The sequence below is a fragment of the Tursiops truncatus genome, chromosome 6, assembly GCF_011762595.2.
Source record: "Tursiops truncatus isolate mTurTru1 chromosome 6, mTurTru1.mat.Y, whole genome shotgun sequence".
Taxonomy (NCBI): Eukaryota; Metazoa; Chordata; class Mammalia; order Artiodactyla; family Delphinidae; genus Tursiops; species Tursiops truncatus.
In genome coordinates this window covers 32,616,265-32,639,099 of record NC_047039.1, presented here as the reverse complement: position 1 = coordinate 32,639,099, position 22,835 = coordinate 32,616,265, and the positions used below count along the sequence as shown (strand labels likewise).

General features: G+C 42.1%; 1 protein-coding gene across 5 annotated transcripts in view; it reads left to right on the top strand.

Annotated features, from left to right (window-relative positions):
* The window catches only part of NTRK2 (neurotrophic receptor tyrosine kinase 2), a 385,135-nt gene extending 362,944 nt beyond the window's left edge, over positions 1–22,191 (top strand). For all 5 annotated transcript variants that reach the window (XM_073806010.1, XM_073806011.1, XM_033857885.2 and 2 more), the window contains 2 exons: positions 15,348–15,506; positions 16,381–22,191. In XM_073806010.1, the coding sequence (XP_073662111.1) occupies positions 15,348–15,506; positions 16,381–16,566 (345 nt within the window). In that variant the 3' untranslated portion in view covers positions 16,567–22,191. The remainder of the gene's footprint in view (positions 1–15,347; positions 15,507–16,380) is intronic.
* The last annotated feature ends 644 nt before the right edge of the window (positions 22,192–22,835 follow it).

Genomic DNA, 22,835 nt, shown 5'->3' with positions numbered 1-22,835 from the left:
TTAACTGCCACCACAATCAAGACTTAGAACATTGTCATCACCTCCCCCCAAATTCCCTCATGCCTCTGTAAGACAAGCCCCCACCCCCAGTTCCCAGGCCCTGACAACCATACGTTTTCTAGACCTACAGTTTGCCTTCTCAAGAATGTCATACAAATGGCATCACAGGATGGGACCACAGAGCTTTTCTAATATCAACTCATTTAATCTTCACAACCATATTCTGAGGTAGGTACCATTATTGAATGCATGGATGCGGAAATGCTATGGAAAAGCAAAACACGTATACAAACATAAGGTATTATTATTTTTCACTGTTTATATTATTATTTCATGGTAGAATAAAGACAAAATCAATTCTCAATGGAAAAAATATTCCCAAAATATTGTTAGCAATAAGGTCCAGATACCCTCTCGTGACTAATTCAAAAACCCTTGGCTTGTAGTTAGGAAGTCACAACCCTTGTATCTGTGACCAAATTGGTAATGGTAAAAGATAATGGAAGATGTTCCAGGTTTCAAGCAACAGCAACTTCAGGTATAGCGATAAACATTTCCCGCTGTAAGAGAGAGGGGCAACCAGGCTGTCCCTAGCACTCCTCCTGGCCCCATTCATTCATGACCGCCTTCACTGAGTTCCATTCATTCAGGACTTATAGGCAAGGCAGGAAGAGCTGAATCACTTCCCATGAAGTATCCCCTGGTTCCGTAGCCACATGCCACGGAAGCACCCCATCACTCTTTGTAACAGGAGAACCCTGATCTTCCTGGATGTGGTCATAAAGCACCCACAGTCTGACCACAATGGTCCCAGGTTCTCCAAGGAGAAGATTTTGCACAAATTGTTTCTCCTTTTTTTAAACTTCATATTACAGATGCAACACATAATAAATAATGTCCAGTTATTTCTTAAAGTTTACAGCTATCATGAATTTTTAAGGAACAGATCAGGAGAAACTGTTGAAACGAAGGAAGCGGGTGCAGGGTGTGACAAGAAGGTCTATGAGCCTCTTCAGTATTTAATGTGGCCAAAAGCCTCTGACAGCTAATCATCTCTTACTGGGGCTTGCCCTTTGGCCTGCACGTTTCTAAGGAAGTAAAACGTTTCGCTTCCAAACAAGTTATCACTCACTCACTTAGTAAAGACCACAAGCTGAAAGTGGCCTCCCAGGCATCACTGCTCTTTGCTACTTAAGTAGAGAAGGTCCCAGATTAGCTTTACTCACCTTTAAATCACCAGTGTTTTCAAAGCCAGCTAGGCATTTGCTTTGGGTCTATAGAAGGGCTCCAGCCTGCCACCGTGCCTCTCATATACACAGAAGGGAGACGAGGCATCCCCATGGATGGGGAACGACTTGTGGGGAAGACAGGCATGATCCTCTGGGGAGATAAAAGAATTGGGCAAGACAAAAGGCAACGTTGGAATCTGAAATGGGACTGGACAAGTGAGATTTGAGAGGAGATTCAAAGAAAGGGAATCGGGAATGGACTGGGAGGGCCCACACTGAGAGGGATGGATGCTGAAAGAGAAGAGAAGACAATGAGGGAGGAAGGAGGAGGGTGGATGCTTGTTACCTCCTCTCTCATCAACCGAGGTCCCTGGAAAATGGGTTGTGCATTCCTCATAAACTTGTACCAGGGATAAAGATGCTTCGTATGTTTGTAAAAATTAAGTAAGAACCTAGGGTCCCAGCGTGAATAATAGTGGGATAGAGAGCTGTCTTCAATACTGCTGGTCACCAATTCATATCTCCACTTGCTCAGCAAGTTTCTTGACCTTCCTAAATTCTAGTTTTCCAGTGTAGAAAAATAAATCATATTGTTTGTTAAGCCATGGGGAAATAGTCACCATTTACAACCTAGTCACCAAAGAGAATGTACCCAAAGAGTATTTCTTGGGTAAGAAATAAATATTGTAGTTGAACTGATTAGATGTTCCCAATTTGATTTAAAAATAATAAAATCATCCATTTCTGTTTTTGTTGTTGTTAGAGTATAGATGCTTTACAATGGTGTGTTAGTTTCCGCTGTACAACAAAGTGAATCAGCTATATGTATACATATATCCCCTCCCTCTTGGGCCTCCCTCCCCTGCCCATCCCACCCATTTAGGTCATCGCAGAGCACCGAGCTGAGTGAGCTCCCTGTGCTATACGGCATTTCGGACACAAGACAGTTTTACCAAAGGCCTTTTAGTATTCCTTCCAGGATTTATTGTCTTTACACCTTTCAAACAAGTAGATTTAAAGGATGCTCAGGCCTAGGTATTTTTCCTAGAACAGGTGGTTGTTTTTTTTAAAACCAGATCATTCTGTACATTTCACCATCAAAATTATGAAGTGTCATGGAAATAAACAGTAAGAGCTAAACAAACAGTTCTTTTTGCAGATGTTTTAAAAACAGAATCCATTATTTCCCATAACTTGATTTATTTTAGGCACTATGGAATTTCTTTTTGGCCATTGGCTCCAGACATTGTTCTGATTAACGTCACCGATTTAAGCCAGTCACGGTGATTAGCAGCCCTGATGGCCATTCATTCTTTCCTTTTTCATGGTTTAATGTTCTTCTTTAGTCTCTGTCCTTCCTCACGCGCCTCAGAGGATATGAGATGCTATCTTATAGAGCAATATTCTCTCATGTTATTCATTATGACGTCTTCCTAAACTTCATTCCCAGGTCGAATAGTACCAGGTCTGCACCACAGACTCCCCCATCTACTGTACAGACGATAAACTGAGGAACGAACGGGATTTCACACACAGCTTAGAGAGTTTTTATACTCCATGTGAATGCCAGTATTTTGGATTGCATTTTATTAAGAAGTTTTGAATTTCATCGAATGGTTCTTATTTGTAGCATCAATTAGGTGAGCCAGTTTCCATCCATTTAATCTAAGCTTGGTTCTATGAAGAGTTTAGAGAAGTTATTGGTGGGGGATGGGAAAGTAGTGAACACTGATCTCTTTGAAGGAGCACATTGAGAATTCCTCCCCAAATCTCAACAGAAGAAACTCGAAGACGTGGTCTGCTTACCAACCCACCCCCTCCATGCCTTGCCAGCCATAACTGCTCAGCGTCCTTCCTCTTGAGGCATGTGATCCGTTAGCAAAAATAGGGAATGCCTGCAGTGTTACCAGAGCTGTACTGAGGGGTGCTTAAAAACATTGCTGAGCTATAGCAGGGAGGGTACATTCCTTGAAGTGATGGAACTTGAACTTGCCTTTAGGAGACCTTCCAGAGTAGGTAGAAAAAAAGATCAAACTTTCCAAGAGGCATGAGTAGGTTCGGCCTGGGTGAGGAGCCACAACTAAGTTTGCTGGCAGAATATAGGGCATGAATTGGAGAATGCAGAAGCCAGAAACACAGAGTGACCCATCAGAGTGAGTACAAGATGTCCTGTGGGGAGGGGTTATGTGTGTGTGTTTTTAGCTAAGCTACTTAAACTCTCTGAATTTGGGGGGCATTACTTATAATGTGAAGGCAAGTTGACGTCCTCTCAAGAGGGTAATTATTGGGCTCAAGTGAGATCATCGAGTAGAAGTTCTTTGTAAAGATCAACTGCTCTGTGTTGACAGATGATTATGGTGGGAAGGTGGTGACAAGTGGTTAATTACAGAGCTAAAACCCCAGGCTCGTGGGTTGAGAAAAATAAAACCTGCAAGTCCGAGTCAACTCCCCAGCTAAGTGGATTTCCCATGTTGCATCAGCTCATTCTGGTGCGTTTCGTGAAGAGCATGCTCCTGACCCAAGTCGATCACTGAAAGGTCTCTCCTGGCACCACTGAGTACCTGGCAGTCAAAGCAACAGTTCTGACTCCCAGTGTCACCCTTGGGATCACATTCCATCTCACAAATATTTAAGCAAGAGTGTGAGGGCCGATGGCCAAGTTGAACATACAAGACAAATATCTCATTGTGTTTGTCACTGCACAGTATGTGGTTTTGTGGGTTCTAAAAACCATCCAGTGACTGTGACTGGAATGTGACAGTAATTTGTAACCACGGTGGCTCTTTTTTTCTATTTTTACTTTTTGGGCCCACTTTTGTGACATGCTCCAAAATCCTGAGAAAGGGCTGCGAAAGAAATATTCAGAAATGTTCTAAACGGGTTTAGAAAACTTGTGAACCCTGTCTGAACTTTTATTAGATGCTCCCACCACTCACCCATTTGACATCAGAACAAGGAAAGCATTATTTGTAATGGCATGTGTGAAATCCCAGAGGGGATTCTTGAAAGAATTAGAGTGAAAAATCTGTCCCAAAGAGACTGCAAGCATAAAATAAATGATCAGATGGGAAAACATGTAAATCAGAAATTGAATCTTTTTTTCCCCTTCTTTAAAGGACACAGGAGCCTCTTCTTTGGCCATTAGCAATACAGGACAGAGAATCCGGAAGAGTAGGTGTAATCAGAGGGGCCCCAGAGTACTTGTCATTGCAGAGTGAGGAGTGTGGGAGAGTTGTAGTGTTGACTCTTCTTAATGTCTCCCTGGCTGCTTCCCATTGAGAAAATAAAGGCTAGATAATACAGGCTACAGAGAAAGAGGCAACACCTAGAAAGCATTTAGTGCATTAAAATTCATAAAGGGCTTTCACAAATATTGTCTGCTTGAGTTAACCCTGGGAGGTATATATTGTTACCCACATTTTATAGTTGGAAAAATTAAGACACAGAGAGGTTTGGCAAGTAGTGAAATTAACTCTGGAGCCCAGGGTGTTTTTTGTTTTTTGTTTTAATTGAGGTATACTTGACATATAACATCATATTCGTTTCAGGTGTACAATATAAGGATTTGATATCTGTATATATTGCAAAATGATCACAGCCATAAGTCTAGTTAACATCTGTCTCCTCACATAGTTACAATTTTTTGTTGTTGTGATGAAAACTTTTAGGATTTACTTTCAATTATGCAATACAATATTATTAACTATAGTCACCTTGCTGTACCTTACATCCTCAGGACTTATTTATTTTACAACTGGAAATTTGTGCCTTTTGGCCCCCTTCTAAAGTCATGAATTGAGTGTTGTCCACTGCACCACAGCTGGGAACACAAAAAGAATATGGAAAGCCTGGCGTCTCCATAGGTTAACATGTCCCAAAGTGGGATATTTACCGTCTGGTTCTAGGAATGTATGTGAGTGGCTCTCCATCTCTCTCCCTCTCCCCCACAAACACACAGCCAAATTAGTTTAATTCACTAAGTTAAACAAAGTTAAATCTGTTCTTTCTGCCTGAGACACTTCAAGGGAATTCTGTGCATTATGAATCTCCAAGAAATGAAGAGGGTTACAGGTTATAGTATATTGGACACATCTGAACTAGGAACACATGTGGCAAGCTAGCTCTTAATACTTTGAGGGTCAGGTATGCAAAAGAACACCGAATTGGTCCATAATATCCCACTCTTCCCCTTACTACCACAGACCAACTGTACATTGGATGTATGGTCTAATTTCAATATTTTTCTAATTCTACTTTCAATATGTCAATTTCAATTGTTTCACTATTCCCATTCAAGAAAGAATTATGTCTTTTTCGCTAAAAACCTGGGCAGAGACCTCTCACTCCCCATAACTCTGCGCATATAGCTCCCTGCACTGCCACAAAGCCTCTCCTTGGTGCTGGGGTATAGGCTGCCAGCACCCGGGGGACCATTCCGCCTTGGTATCCTTCGTGTTCGTAAGTATCTGAAAACGTAGGAAACTCTTGTGTGTTGGCAGATTTCCTTTCCCAAAGTCCTGGGTACGTGGGGTTTCAGAGTTGCAGGGTCAGGCGGATAGCCATCAGCCAGAAACACGCCCATTTGGCTGTGCCACTATGAACACCAGCAACCATTCTGGTCAGTGCCTGTGTTGCACAGGTTGTGTTTTCGATATCGACCCTGGTGGTGAGTATTGTCATGTCCAGGCAGCTCCATGAGGGAAATCTGCGCTCGTTGAACAGTGACAACCTGTCCTGCGGAATGAGGAGAAAGCGAGGAAATTGAAAGCTGATGGAAGGCAACAAGCTTGCACTTAGCGCATGAACTTTTGGTGTATTCAAAGCTGAACAGTAAAAATACAGGGGCGCCTTAACCCTGAGCCATCAAGTCATGTTTCGACTTGTCAGACTTGGATTCCTCGTACAGAGAAGAATGGGGAAAAATCGTGCATGCTTTCTTTGATGCTAAGAGCATCATTTGAAATCACCAAGCAAATTAGACATCTCTGACACTCTCCACTCGGGCTACGGAGTTGAGCAGCATTTTTCAGGCACTGTTAGTCCATTTCCTTCCCTTAGTGAGTCAGAAATGGATATTGAGAATTATAATCGGGCAGAAACTCTGGGTGGCATTGGTCTCAGAGGTCAGGGGGTGGGAGTTGTCAGGGAAATCTAATTCCTGCTGTCCTGTGAGCTCACCCACTGCCCCGCTGTCAGCATGGCATTTGGGCAGGTAGCGCTGAGGTTCACCAGCGTGAAAAGTAGGACCTGCCACCCATTGGGCTACTGTGCAGAAATCTTATCTTGGTTTAAAAATCAGACAGCCTTGATGGGCTACAAACCTGTATGGAATACACTTAATTTTTCTCCAGAAAGTAGGAAATCGTAAACAAGTCTCTTTGGTCAAAGTTTTCTTTGCCTGTGCTAATGCTGTTGCTATCTAATGCCTCAGACTTGGTGCTTTTACTAAAATGGGCTTTTCAAAAACCATACTTATGTATTAACTTTTTTTTTAACATTTTAATTGGAGTATAATTGCTTTACGGTGGTGTGTTAGCTTCTGCTTTATAACAAAGTGAATCAGTTATTCATATACATATATCCCCATATCTCTTCCCACTTGCGTCTCCCTCCCTCCCACCCTCCCTATCCGACCCTTCTAGCTGATCACAAAGCACCGAGCTGATCTCCCTGTGCTATGCGACTGCTTCCCACTAGCTATCTATTTTACATTTGGTAGTGTATATACGTCCATATATACACTACCACTCTCTCACTTCGCCCCAGCTTACCCTTCCCCCTCCCGGTGTCCTCAAATCCATTCTAGGAGGTCTGCGTCTTTATTCCCGTTTTGCCCTAGGTTCTTCACGATCTTTTTTTTTTTCTTTTAGATTCCATATGTATGTGTTAACATACGGTATTTGTTTTTCTCTTTCTGACTTACTTCACTCTATATGACAGATTCTAGGTCCATCCACCTCACTACGAATAACTCAATTTTGTTTCTTTTTATGGCTGAGTAATATTCCATTGTATATATGTGGCACATCTTCTTTATCCATTCATCTGTCGATGGACACTTAGGTTGCTTCCACGTCCTGGATATTGTAAATAGTGCTGCAATGAAGATTGTGGAACATGACTCTTTTTGAGTTATGGTTTTCTCAGGGTATATGTCCAGTAGTTGGATTGCTGGGTCATATGGTAGTTCTACTCTTAGTTTTTTAAGGAACCTCCATACTGTTCTCCATAGTAGCTGTATCAATTTACATTCCCACCAACAGTGCAAGAGTGTTCCCTTTTCTCCACACCCTCTCCAGCATTTATTGTTTGTACATTTTTTGATGATGGCCATTCTGACCCGTGTGAGATGATATCGCATTGTAGTTTTGATTTGCATTTCTCTAATGAGTAATGATGTTGAGCAGTCTTTCATGTGTTTTTTTGGCAATCTGTATATCTTCTTTGGAGAAATATCTATTAAGGACTTCTGCCCATTTTTGGATTGGGTTGTTTGTTTTTTTGATATTGAGCTGCATGAGCTGCTTGCAAATTTTGGAGATTAATCCTTTGTCATTTGCTTCATTTGCAAATATCTTCTCCCTTTCTGAGAGTTGTCTTTTCTTCTTGTTTATGGTTTCCTTTGCTGTGCAAAAGCTTTGAAGTTTCATTAGGTCCCATTTGTTTATTTTTGTTTTTCTTTCCATTTCTCTAGGAGGTGGGTCAAAAAGGATCTTGCTGTGATTTATGTCATAAAGTGTTCTGCCTATGTTTTCCTCTAAGAGTTTGAAAGTGTCTGACCTTACATTTAGGTCTTGAATCCATTTTGAGTTTATTTTTGTGCATGCTGTTAGGGAGTGTTCTAATTTCATACTTTTACATGTAGCTGTCCAGATTTCCCAGCACCACTTATTGAAGAGGATGTCTTTTCTCCATTGTATATGCTTAACTCCTTTTTCAAAGATAAGGTGACCATATGTGCATGGGTCTATCTCTGGGCTTTCTATCCTGTTCCATTGATCTATATTTCTGGTTTTGTGCCAGTACCATACTGTCTTGATTACTGTAGCTTTGTAGTATAGTCCAAAGTCTGGGAGCCTGTTTCCTCCAGCTCTGTTTTACTTTCTCATCATTGCTTTGGCTATTCGGGGTCTTTTGTGTTTCCATACAAATTGTGAAATTTTTTGTCCTAGTTCTGTGAAAAATGCCAGTGGTAGTTTGATAGGGATTGCATTGAATCTGTAGATTGCTTTGGGTAGTATAGTCATTTACATAATGTTGATTCTTCCAATCCAAGAACATGGTATATCTCTCCATCTATTTGTAACATCTTTAATTTCTATCATCAGTGTCTTATAATTTCCTGCACACATGTCTTTTGTCTCCTTAGGTAGGTTTATTCCTAGGTATTTTATTCTTTTTGTTGCAATGGTAAATGGGCATGTTTTGTTAATTTCACTTTCAGATTTTTCATCATTAGTGTGTAGGAATGCAAGAGATTTCTGTGCATTAATTTTGTATGCTGTTACTTTACCAAATTCATTGATTAGCTCTAGTAGTTTTCTGGTAGCATCTTTAGGATTCTCTATGTATAGTATCATGTCATCTGTAAACAGTGACAGCTTTACTTCTTTTCTGATTTGGATTCCTTTTATTTCTTTTTCTTCTCTGATTGCTGTGGCTAAAACTTCCAAAACTATGTTGAACAATACTGGTGAGAGTGGGCAACCTTGTCTTGTTCCGGATCTTAGTGGAAATGGTTTCAGTTTTTCACCATTGAGGATGATGTTGGCTGTGGGTTTGTCATATATGGCCTTTGTTATGTCGAGGTAAGTTCCCTCTATGCCTACTTTCTGAAGGATTTTTATCATAAATGGGTGTTGAATTTTGTCAAAAGCTTTCTCTGCATCTATTGAGATGATCATATGGTTTTTCTCCTTCAATTTGTTAATATGGTGTATCACATTGATTGATTTGCGTATATTGAAGTATCCTTGCATTCCTGGGATAAACCCCACTTGATCATGGTGTATGATCCTTTTAATGTGCTGTTGGATTCTGTTTGCTAGTATTTTTTTTTTTTTTTTTTTAAAGAAGACGTTGGGGGTAGGAGTTTATTAATTAATTTATTTATTTTTGCTGTGTTGGGTCTTCGTTTCTGTGCGAGGGCTTTCTCTAGTTGTGGCAAGCGGGGGCCACTCTTCATCGCAGTGCGCGGGCCTCTCACTATCGTGGCCTCTCTTGTTGCGGAGCACAGGCTCCAGACGCGCAGGCTCAGTAGTTGTGGCTCATGGGCCTAGTTGCTCTGCGGCATGTGGGATCCTCCCAGACCAGGGCTCGAACCTGTGTCCCCTGCATTAGCAGGCAGATTCTCAACCACTGCGCCACCAGGGAAGCCCCTGTTTGCTAGTATTTTGTTGTAAAAGTTTGCATCTAGGGCTTCCCTGGTGGCGCAGTGGTTGAGAGTCCGCCTGCCAATGCAGGGGACGCGGGTTCGTGCCCCGGTCCGGAAAGATCCCACATGCCGCGGAGCGGCTGCGCCTGTGAGCCATGGCCGCTGAGCCTGCGCGTCCGGAGCTTGTGCTCTGCGACGGGAGAGGCCACGGCGGGGAGAGGCCCGCGTACCGCAAAAAAAAAAAAAAAAAAAAAAAAAAAAAGTTTGCATCTATATTCATCAGTGATATTCGTCTGTAGCTTTCTTTTTTTGTGACATCCTTGTCTGGTTTTGGTGTCAGGGTGATGGTGGTCTCATAGAATGAGTTTGGGAGTCTTCCTCCCTCTGCTATATTTTGGAAGAGTTTGAGAAAGATAGGTGTTAGCTCTTCTCTAAATGTTTGATAGAATTCGCCTGTGAAGCCATCTGGTCCTGGGCTTTTGTTTGTTGGTAGATTTTTAATCACGTTTTCTATTTTAGTGCTTGTGATTGGTCTGTTCATATTTTCTATTTCTTCCTGGTTCAGTCTTGGAAGGTTGTGCGTTTCTAAGTATTTATCCATTTCGTCCAGGTTGTCCATTTTATTGGCATATAGTTGTTTGTAGTAAGTGCTCATGATCCTTTGTATTTCTGCAGTGTCAGTTGTTACTTCTCCTTTTTCATTTCTAATTCTATTGATTTGAGTCTTCTCCCTTTTCTTCTTTTTGAGTCTGCCTAATGGCTTATCAATTTTGTTTATCTTCTCAAAGAACCAGCTTTTAGTTTTATTGATCTTTGCTATCATTTCACTTATTTCTTTTTCATTTATTTCTGATCTGATCTTTATGATTTCTTTCCTTCTGCTAACTTTGGGGTTTTTTTGTTCTTCTTTCTCTACTTGCTTTAGGTTTAAGGTTAGGTTGTCTTTTTGAGATGTTTCTTGTTTCTTAAGGTAGGATTGTATTGCTATAAACTTCCCTCTTAAAAGTGCTTTTGCTGCATCCCATAGGTTTGGGGTCGTTGTGTTTTCATTGTCATTTGTTTCTAGGTATTTTCTGATTTCCTTTTTGATTTCTTCAGTGATCTCTTGGTTATTAAGTAGTGTATTGTTTATCCTCCATGTGTTTGTATTTTTTACAGATTTTTTTCCTGTAATTGATATCTAGTCTCATAACGTTGTGGTCAGAAAAGTTTCTTGATACGATTTCAATTTTCTTAATTTTACCAAGGCTTGACTTGTGACCCAAGATATGATCTATCCTGGAGAATGTTCCATGAGCACTTGAGAAAAAAAGTGTATTCTGTTGTTTTTGCATAGAATGTCCTATAAATATCGGTTAAGTCCATCTTGTTTAATGTATCATTAAAACTTGCATTTCCTTATTTATTTTCATTTTGGATGATCTGTCCATTGGTGAAAGTGGGGTGTTAAAGTCCCCTACTATGATTGTATTACTGTCGATTTCCCCTTTTATGGCTGTTAGTATTTGCCTTATGTATTGAGGTGCTCCTATGTTGGGTGCAGAGATATTTACAATTGTTATATCCTCTTCTTGGGTTGATCCCTTGATCATTATGTAGTGTCCTTCCTTGTCTCTTGTAATAGTCTTTATTTTAAAGTCTATTTTGTCTGATATGAGAATTGCTACTCCAGCTTTCTTTTGATTTCCATTGGCATGGAATATCTTTTTCCATCTCCTCACTCTGGCTGTATGTGTCCCTACGTCTGAAGTGGGTCTCTTGTAGACAGCATATATACGGGTCTTGTTTTGTATCCATTCAGCCAGTCTATTTTTTTTGGTTGGAGCATTTAATCCATTTACATTTAAGGTAATTATCGATATGTATGTTCCTATTACCATTTTCTTAATTGTTTTGGGTTTGCTATTGTATGTCTTTTCCTTCTCTTGTGTTTCCTGCCTAGATGAGTTCCTTTAGCATTTGTTGTAAAGCTAGTTTGGTGGTGCTGAATTGTCTTAGCTTTTACTTGTCTGTAAAGGTTTTAATTTCTCTCTCTAATCTGAATGAGATCCTTGCTGGGTAGAGTAATCTTGGTTGTAGGTTTTCCCCTTTCATCACTTTAAATATGTCCTGCCACTCCCTTCTGGCTTGCAGAGTTTCTGCTGAAAGATCAGCTGTTAACCTTATGGGGATTCCCTTGTATGTTATTTGTTGTTTTTCCCTTGCTGCTTTTAATATTTTTTGTTTGTATTTAATTTTTGATAGTGTGATTAATATGTGTCTTGATGTGTTTCTCCTTGGATTTATCCTGTATGGGGCTCTCTGTGCTTCCTGGACTTGATTAAGTATTTCCTTTCCCATACTAGGGAAGTTTTCAACTATAATCTCTTCAAATATTTTCTCAGTCCCTTTCTTGTTCTCTTCTTCTTCTGGGACCCCTATAATTCAAATGTTGGTGTGTTTAATATTGTCCCAGAGATCTCTGAGACTGTTCTCAATTCTTTTCATTGTTTTTTCTTTATTCTGCTCTGCAGTAGTTATTTCCACTATTTTATCTTCCAGGTCACTTATCCATTCTTCTGCCTCAGTTATTCTGCTATTGATCCCTTCTAGAGAATTTTTAATTTCATTTATTGTGTTGTTCATGATTGTTTCTTTGCTCTTTAGTTCTTCTAGGTCCTCATTAAACATTTCTTGTATTTTGTCCATTCTATTTCCAAGATTTTGGATCATCTTTACTATCATTATTCTGAGTGCTTTTTCATGTAGACTGTCTATTTCCTCTTCATTTGTTACGTGTGGTGGGTTTTCACCTTGCTCCTTCATCTTTCTTTGTCTTCTCATTTTGCTTAACTTACTGGGTTTGGGATCTCCTTTTGCAGGTGGCAAGTTCGTAGTTCCCATTGTTTTTGGTGTCTGCCCCCAGTGTCAGGTGGTTCAGTGGGTTGTGTAGGCTTCCTGGTGGAAGGGACTGGTGCCTGTGTTCTGGTGGATGAGGCTGGATCTTGTCTTTCTGGTGGGCAGGTCCACCTCTGGTGGTGTGTTTTGGGGTGTCTGTGGACTTATTATGAGTTTAGGCAGCCTCTCTGCTAATGGATGGTGTTGTGTTCCTGTCTTGCTAGTTGTTTGGCATAGAGTGTCCAGCACTGTAGCTTGCTGGTCGTTGAGTGTAGCTGGGAGCTGTCGTTGAGATGAAGATCTCTGGGAGATTTTCACCGTTTGATATTACGTGGAGCTGGGAGGTCTCTTGTGGACCAATGTCTTGAACTTGGCTCTCCCACCTCAGAGGCACAGCCCTGACACCTGGCTGGAGCACCAAGATCCTGTCATCCACATGGCTCAGAATAAAAGGGAGAAAGAAAGAAAGAGAGAAAGAGAGAAAGAAAGAAAGAAAGAAAGAAAGAAAGAAGTAAAATTAAATTAAATTAAAAAGTTATTAAAATAAAAAACAAAAAATAATTATTATAAAAAAATTTTTAAGTAAAAAAAAAGAAAGAATAGCCAAACCAAAAAACAAATCCACCAATGATAACAAGCACTGAAAACTTCACTAAAAAGCAAAAAAAAAAAAAAAAAAAACGGACACACAGTACCCTAGGACAAATGGTAAAAGCAAAGCTATACAGACAAAATCACACACAGAAGCATGCATACACACTCACAAAAAGGAAAAAGGGAAAAAACTATATATATAATTGCTCCCACAGTCCACCTCCTCAATTTGGGATGATTCATTGTCTATTCAGGTATTCCACAGATGCGGTACATCAAGTTAACTGTGGTGATTTCATCCGCTGCTCCTGAGGCTGCTGGGAGAGATTTCCCTTTCTCTTCTCTGTTCACACAGCTCTCGGGGTTCAGCTTTGGATTTGGACCCGCCTCTGCATGTAGGTCGCCTGAGGGCGTCTGTTCTTCGCTCAGACAGGACTGGGTTAAAGGAGCAGATTCGGGGGCTCTGGCTCACTCAGGCCGGGGGGAGGGAGGGGTACGGATGCGGGGCGAGACTGCGGTGGCAAAGGCCGGCATGATGTTGCACCAGCCTGAGGTGCGCCCTGTGTTCTCCCGGGGAAGTTGTCCCTGGATCACGGGACCCTGGCAGTGGCGGGCTGCACAGGCTCCGGGGGGGCGGGGGTGTGTGTGGATAGTGACCTGTGTTTGCACACAGGCTTCTTGGTGGCGGCAGCAGCAGCCTTAGCGTCTCATGCCCGTCTCTGGGGTCCGCGCTGATAGCCGCGGCTCACGCCAGTCTCTGGAGCTCCTTTAAGCGGCACTCTTAATCCCCTCTCGTCGCGCATCAGGAAACAAAGAGGGAAGAAAAAGTCTCTTGCGTCTTCGGCAGCTCCAGACTTTTTCCCGGACTCCCTACCGGCTAGCCGTGGTGCACTAACCCCCTGCAGGCTGTGTTCACGCCGCCAGTCCTCTCCCTGGGATCCGACCGAAGCCCGAGCCTCAGCTCCCAGCCCCGCCCGCCCCAGCGGGTGAGCAGAGAAGCCTCTCGGGCTGGTGAGTGCTGGTCAGCACCGATCCTCTGTGCGGGAATCTCCCCGCTTTGCCCTCCGCACCCCTGTGGCCGCGCTCTCCTCCGCGGCTCCGAAGCTTACCCCTCCGCCACCTGCAGTCTCCGCCCACGAAGGGGCTTCCTAGTGTGTGGAAACTTTTCCTCCTTCACAGCTCCCTCCTACTGGTGCAGGTCCCGTCCCTATCCTTTTGTCTGTGTTTATTCTTTTTTCTTTTGCCCTACACAGGTACGTGGGGAGTTTCTTGCCTTTTGGGAGGTCTGAGGTCTTCTGCCAGCGTTCAGTAGGTGTTCTGTAGGAGTTGTTCTACATGAAGATGTATTTCTGATGTATCTGTGGGGAGGAAGGTGATCTCCGCGTCTTACTCTTCCACCATCTTGAAGCTCCTCCTGCTTCTTTACTTTTGTAAATAAGCTCAGTTGAAGTTTCCTGTAGTAGATGAAATTCCAAAGACTGGACTTCTTTGTATCCATAGCAACCTGAAACTCAGTTGCCCCTTCTGTAAAATGTGAATAATCATTTCTGCCCTGCCCATTGCTGGGTTGTGGTAAGCATGTTCAAGGCAGCTCTGTGTGCGCTCCTTACACTTTAAAGTGGAAGGAAGCTCCGGCCTTGCTAAGGAAGCAGAGTCCCTCGGTGGGTCATTTTGGATGCAAAACTCTCTACTTGTTATCCTGACCAAAGTTATCTTGTTAATTACAAGATCAAGTCATCCTCATACCAGAAAGTAGGTGTGTCTGGGTTTTTTTTTTTTTTTTTTTTTTCGGTTCGCGGGCCTCTCACTGTTGCGGCCTCTCCCGTTGCGGAGCACAGGCTCCGGACGCGCAGGCTCAGCGGCTATGGCTCACGGGCCCAGCCGCTCCGCAGCATGTGGGATCTTCCCGGACCGGGGCACGAACCCGTGTCCCCTGCACCGGCAGGCGGACTCTCCACCACTGCGCCACCAGGGAAGCCCTGTCTGTGTTTCATACAGGATGAATACCCACCCAATCACCATCTCTGCTCCTGTCTAGTTGTGAGAAAGAGAGAATTGCAAAAATGTGAGAAAAATCCTTTGACCACTCTTTGCCCTCTGTCTCTGTTGCTTGAGATTATAAACCAATCGTCTTTCCCTTCTGTTTTATAAACAATTAAAATTAATAAATACAAATAAAGGAAAGGGAAAAAAATGTCCCCCACATCTCCCTTCCAAACCTTTTCTCCTGATGGTGGGCACTGATGCCGCCTTGCTTACCCCTTTTCTGCCAGGTCGGTGGCCACACGATGCTGCCCATTCGCTGGATGCCTCCAGAGAGCATCATGTACAGGAAGTTCACCACCGAAAGTGACGTCTGGAGCCTGGGGGTCGTGTTGTGGGAGATCTTCACATATGGCAAACAGCCCTGGTACCAGCTGTCAAACAACGAGGTGAGAGGCGGGTGGCACCAAGAACCCTAGAGAGCTGACGCAGAGAGGCATCCCCGGGCTGGAAGTCAGGACACGCTCTCCTGTGGCTTTGTTGGGAGAGGCACCTCCCAAACGGCCTGCCATGTACCTAAATTTCATGGCCAAATTATAGTCACGCTCCAAACTTAAGAGTTCTAGAAAGAGAAAAGCATGGCATTTGCTGACGCGCCTGTGATCCTCTGGCATTGGGACCCAGGAGTCATTTCGTGCTGTTCATCTAGTAAATTGATAACAGATGTGGCATTCCGGTACCCTTCGAGTCCAGCTAGCTTTGGTATTATTCCATTAAGGTTTCAAGCTTCTCTCCTTTTTGCATATTTCATTAGAACATTCACTTCTAGTGAAAACTCAAACATTTTATTTTCCTTTTCTAATCTGTTTGCAAATATGTCTATATTTGAGGCATCACTTCTTGGTCAAGCACCTCACTTCTTCAGGCCCATGTCTGTCTTTTATCCAATTCCATTATCCAAAATGACCGCTCATTTCTGTACCCTGGGGTTCCCTGGCCAGTTAGCGCCCTGACACAAAAGTGACCCTGGTCCCATCTCAGGCCAGTAAAACATTGGAATTCCAGGGTGTGCTTTGGGAGCATTCCATATAGATGAATTATTTCTCTAGCAGTTTGGTGAAATCAGTGTGGCTTGAAAAATGAATATAAACCCATCAAATTAACCATGACATACCAACCTAGAACAGTCACTCTCTTGCCTCTGAAAAAAAGTAAACACTGAGTGTGTTTCTTTAAAGCAGCCCTCTCTTTGTACTGACATTTATTGTATCCACATTGTTTTTCCTCTGGTCTGACCCTATCTTTGCTCTCCGTCCCGTCCAGGTGATAGAATGCATCACTCAAGGCCGAGTCTTGCAGCGACCTCGAACGTGCCCCCAGGAAGTCTATGAGCTGATGCTGGGGTGCTGGCAGCGAGAGCCCCACATGAGGAAGAACATCAAGGGCATCCACACCCTCCTTCAGAACTTGGCCAAGGCATCTCCGGTCTACCTGGATATACTAGGCTAGGGCCCTTTCCCCCAGACCGATCCTTCCCAAAGCACCTCCTCAGTTGGGCCGAGAGGATGAACGTCTTTTGACTGCCGCTGGATGCCGTCAATCTGCTGTTCTTCGCTCTGACAGTATTAACTACAAAGACACCGAGAAGCTTTCCGAGGGAAGCAATGTGTACTTCTCCATCCGTAGACACAGTATGGACTTCTTTTTGGCATTATCTCTTTCTCTCTTTCCATCTCCCTTGGTTTATTCCCTAGTTTTTTTGGTTTGTTTGTTTTTCTTTCCTTTATTTTTTGTCTTCCCTGCTTCACAATCCTCACCCTTTCCTTTTTAATCAATCTGGCTTCTGCATTACTATTAACTCTGCATAGACAAAGGCCTTAACAAACCTAATTTGTTATATCAGCAGACACTCCGGTTTGCCCACCACAACTAACAATGCCTTGTTGTATTCCTGCCTTTGATGTGGATGAAAAAAAGGGAAAACAAATATTTGACTTAAACTTTGTCACTTCTGCTGTACAGACATCGAGAGTTTCTATGGATTCACTTCTATTTATTTATTATTATTACTGTTCTTATTGTTTGGGATGGCTTAAGCCTGTGTATGAAAAAGGAAAACTTGTGTTCAATCTGGGAAGCCTTTATCTTTGGGAGATTAAAACCAGAGAGAAAGAAGATTTATTATAAACCGCAGTATGGGAAGAACAAAGACAACCATTGAGATCGGCTGGCGTCAGTCCCAACTTAAGAAAACCCAGCGACTGTTAGCTGGGAACAGTGTATTCGGCACCTTCCCCCGAGGACATTTCTGAGGAGTAAAAAGACTGTTGAACTCTGTGCCATGGACTATTCTTTTCCCATCACCGGAAACACTAGAGTGTAGAACAGAGAAAAGATGGCTTCCGGGAGGTAAGATGGTGCATCACACGTTCCGACAGTCTTGTCTTCGTAGGCCACGGTGATGGCGCTGGTTTGTTTTTCCAAGTGTTATCCACTGAGCCTGTGTCAAGTTCAGTTGAAAGGAGGTGGATTCTTGTCCAGCGATCATTTCAGGGTCAGGTGGGAAAGCCAAGGACTTGGAAAAGATAGGACAAGCTCTAAATTTGGAGGCAAGTTTCTCTTACATTGAACTTTTCAGATAGCACTTCCTTCCAACCCCTAGCCTCCACCCCACCCGTCCTTTTAACTGTGCAAGCAAAATTGTGCATGGTCTTTGTCGATAAAAATATCTTGTGTGCAGAAACTACCGCTCCAGACGTCGTGCCCCAGATATGTAGAGCAGATCCATAAAAGGTATAACTTATATAATTAGGCGAAGCTAATGGAATTCATCAGCTGAGTATAAGTGTCTCTGGGTCGTATGGTGGCGATGGGTTTTAACAAATATGGTCCCTGAAACCTGGCTATCCTCCACCATGTCGCACCCACTGTGGCCCTGTGAGAAGGGCAAAATCAACCCCCAAGGGACAGGAGACCTCACCCACCCTGGGGGTATCACAGGCATTGATGTTCAGTGTACACAGGCCGAGACCTTGCTCTGGGCTCTGGTTGGGAGAGTGGTCTCATTCTAATTGTACTCCATTGTCAATATGCTGTTTTGTTTTTTTCACTGCATTTTAAAAGAAAGTAAAAACAAAACCTTAGGCACAGCATACCCATGGGACACTGTGCCCAGGCCAAGCTTTGGAGGTGTGCTTCTGGGCATAGCCACGGGTTTTGCGAAAAGAGGTTGTAAATTTAAATAGAAATTTACAGTTATCTGGGTGATCAGTTATACCAAGGAAGAAACATTTTTCTGTTCCTCAAGAAAACTTGCTACCCTCTGTGAGGGGAATTTTGCTAACTCGACATCTTTATAACACGAGCCAGATTGAAAGGGAGTGATTTGAATTCAACTTAGGTCATTTTATTTCATATTTGTTTCTGAAGGTGCAATTGCTCTGTTTAAGTTTTGCTTGTGCCCTTAGTTACTGAAGCACCTTATTTTCCATTCTAGACACTGAAAGCCAGTTCTCAAAAAATCAAAAGAGTCCATTAACAGAGAACAAAAGGAAATTGAGTAGCATCTGCTGTCAAGTGAAGGGGGTTGGACAAGGCGATGCCCATAGTCCTTTCAGGTTCTGCGCTGCCTGTGAGACATGGGAGTTGAATTGTTCTCTTTGTCGGTGACCAAAAACCCTCCAGAACACACATAATAACATAACGAAAGCCATATCTCCATGATATATACCTGCACGTATATATCCCATTAAGGGCCCATGGTACTGTTAAAACACTGTGGCACCCTGTGAAGCAGTAAGAAGAAGCAGATTTGTACAGAACTTTTCTAGATTCCATCAGTGATGACCTGAAAACCTACACAGGTTTGTTATTCTGTGCGACTGGCCAGCTGCTCTGGGGGAAGAAGCTGCAAGTTACTTGTTTTATTTTAACAGAGAGCAAAGGAGGTAATACTCTAAGGGGTCACATTCAAGGAGGGCTGTGCTGTTTTAGAGCAAGGATTTGTTTAAAGCAGATGAGAGGATGGGAGCATTCCCTTCCCCTTCCAGTGTTGTGTTTTCCTCTGAAGGAAAAAAGAAAAAAAAAATGTCTCTTTACCTTCTGACAAGTCCCTCAAGGTCTTGAAATGAAAGGTTCTATGCAAGTGCAAAGTTTTATAGTTATTTATATTGCTGATTATTATTCATTTTTTCCCTCTGTTGTCTCAAGAGTATGTACTGATCACAGAGACGTCTCGCATTGAAAGAATCCCAGATTGCTTTTAAAGTGACCGAAGGAACCACAGACTATCTTCAAGTCTCCATCCCTGTTCCTCCACAATCCCCTCTTCTCATGCTCTTGTAATATTTAGAAAAAGGGCATCCTCATTCTGCAGTGTAAAGATCACAGAATAGGGCCTGCCATCAAATTCATTAAACACTACGACAGGAGTGGTGACAAACCTAATTCTCTAGCCTGAACTCATCCTGACAGTTGCTTCCATTTATACATTGTTTAATAGTTTCCCAAACACTTTTCACATATGTTGGCAAATTATTCCCACTTTTTAACGGTGAGGAAATTGAGAGTTGGAGAAGTTAAATGGCATGCTAGTACTCTCCAGGCACCTCTGGGACTTCATCTAGGTACTCTGACTCTCATGTTCATGATTTGGTCCACTAGAGACCTTAATATATACACAAGCAGTCCAGGAGAGAAAGCACGCTAACCAATTCATGAAGCAGGATATGAAGTTAGAAGAGCAAAATGAAATATGTGAGATGCAAGCAGCTGAGATCTCATGACATATAATCATGCTCATAGCTTCAGCGAAATCCTTGTACAATGAACCAGTGTCATAATCAGGCTTATTTAGAAGACATTTTGAACTATGCTATAAAAGACTATATCAGAATTCATATTATATGTTCACATCGGCGCTCCCTGTGGTATTTCCATGTATTTATATGTGTGTTATAAATACTAGATTTATACATAGACAAACACACATGCATAGTGTGTTTGTGAGCTTATGTATAAATTTATAGGCACACAGTAATAGAGATAATTATAAGTAGGGTGCAGTATGAATAATTTGCTTAAAATCTGCTAAATAACCAAAACTTTTTTAAAGTCATGTTGCTGTTCATGCTTCCTTTCTCCATGTGGGTAGGACCCCATCACACCTTTCGACTCTCTGCGATACTGCATGGGTGGAAGACATATTTAAGATAATGTGCTTCCCAAACACATTATCACAAAACAACTAAATCAAAACCATCCCACTACGTTGAGTCCTTCCTCTGGCTCCCTGCAAAGGAAAATGCAGCCGGAAATATATCTCCTTATGTAAAGGTCCAGAAAAGGAAAACTGATTTTTTTTTAAATCCTTTTGCACATTTATTTGTATTACGCTCACCTGTCCCACTGTGACCCCTTTACACTTGTGTTCAGAGTCCAAGCATTCCAGAAGAGAACTGGACTGTTGGGAGCCCAGTGTCTTGAAGGCCAAAGGTGAGAATCCAAGACTCCACGGCGAGGCGAGTGACTCTTAGGAATTCCCACATCCTAGCGGAATGCAAGAGGCAGCAGTGTAAAATGCTGGCCTTTGCAAAGAGCCATGACAACAGGATCCCCTGTTGTCAGGGGATAGAAGTCAGGAATAGACTTCTTTTTTTTAAACTTACCCTTTTGTAAATTGGACCTTCTATAATGCCAATAAGTTTAAATTGTGTATCTAATTAAATAAATGACTGCAGACACACATAGTCTCAATTCCCTTGCTCTTTCTTTTCTTTTTTTTCCCATTTGAGGACTTTTGTTTCCAGTGTGGAGCTTCGGTTTGGCCCTATATCACTGCTACCGAAAATCTCACTAGGGGGATGGCCGGTGACCCACCTACTCAGGTGGCTAAGTGAGCAGTTAAAGCAGTTTCCTCACAATTCGTAATGGTGGGATGCTGAGACTCCAAGGTTGAGACAGCAAATGCTTTTCTAAAGAATTTGCGGTGGAAGGGATTTGTAGCAAAATATGACAGCATATGAAGGGGTATTTTCTCGTTTTTCAGGGCTGGAATGAATCACTGCTGCTATAAGTCAAAGGTTCTCGAATATCCTTAATTTTTGTATTTATTTCCTTTTTTTTCTTTTACCTTTATTTAAGTATTTATTTATTTATATATATATTTCTTTGCTCCATTCATCACAGACACAAAGCAAAGCAAAAAATATATATATATATATGTATATGTGTTGCAGGCAAAACACTGTGAATTTCACAAGAGCAACCAAGCAACTCTTTTGCCATCTTAACATACGTCTCAGGAGACACAATGGGAAAACATGGGATGTCATTTTTTTTAGTCTATGCATTCTAGGCCAGGTCTGTGTTTGTTTTATTTCTTTGGTCTGTACATTAATGAAAATGATCCTGAGTGAAGGTTGGCCGAATGTCCAACATGCTGGAGCAAGCATAACTAAAGCTGCTAATTGCCACAGGTTTGAACTGGAAAAAAAATTTGGAGAAAATGAAATGTAAAGGCCTACATTTTGCAAGTTGTATATCTTCCTATTGCTTTAAAAATGTAAAAAAAAACAAAAAAACACTGGAAATGTTTAAATACAAGGTCTTTGAATTAAATGTGGATTTTGAATATATAATCCCCTGATAAATGACCAAATTATGGTGAAATATTGCTCCCTGCGTTCATTAATCATTATCCATCACTAACAAATCTGCCTAGAGGTGTGGACAGTCTCTGCATTTGCTTCTGTACATGGAGAGATGTTTGTATATATCCGGGCCGTATCCACACACACATTTCAATACCTCTCTGAAGATATATTGCCCCTTTCATCGTGACCTGGTATTTGAAACTCCCTTTTCATTTGCTTTATTTTCCTTTTAATGTGACGTCTCTGTGCTGATAGTTACCGGTTCTTGTTTTGCAATCTGTTTGGAGGTCCATTGCTTTATTAAGACCCACTGCATCTTGGCTGATTTCAAAGTGACACCAGAATATCAGTGTTCAAAAAAAAAAAAAAAAAGTTTTGTTTGTAAATCATGTGACCAGCTTCTCTCAACCTGACATGGAAAGTCTCTTGTACTACAGTGTACTAATAAAAATGATGTCTTAAAATAAATAACATCCTCTAAAAGAGACACTAAAAGTGACATGATGATTACTAGAATTTTCACAAGGCATGGTGTGCTCTTTTGTCTGTCTGTACGTATGTATGTAAGGTCACTGCAGGTGACTGCCGTGTTCAGCAGTTGAAGCAACGAGAGTACAAGTTCCCTAGCTGAGCCCTCCATAACCTGACGTTTTCACCTTCTATCTTGGATAACTAGAACATCACTGCCCAGTAGAACTTTCTACAATGATAGAAATGTTTTATCTGCACTGTCCAATATGGCCAGTAGGCACTTGACCTGCGGCCAGTGAGACTAAGAGCTGAATTTTAAATGTGATTTCATTTCAATTAGTTTACATTTAAATAGCCACACGGGGCTCATGACTACCATGTGAGACAGCACAGGGTGAGCAGACAGAATCACCAGGATTTCTAACAGATCACACCTAAGAAACCTACCATAAAAGAAATGTTGTGAATCGTGGCCTAGGGTTGGGGCAGCTTTGAGAATCATAATGACCCAGGAGCAGAGGTAGCCAAATAGAAAATGCCACATCCTCTCGGTCTCTCTGTTAACCAGTGTTTCCTAAAAGGTGAAGGAGGACAAAAGAAGGGTGGTTTCACAGGGATCCGGCAGCCTGTCTCTTCCTGGCCATCAGAGCAGCC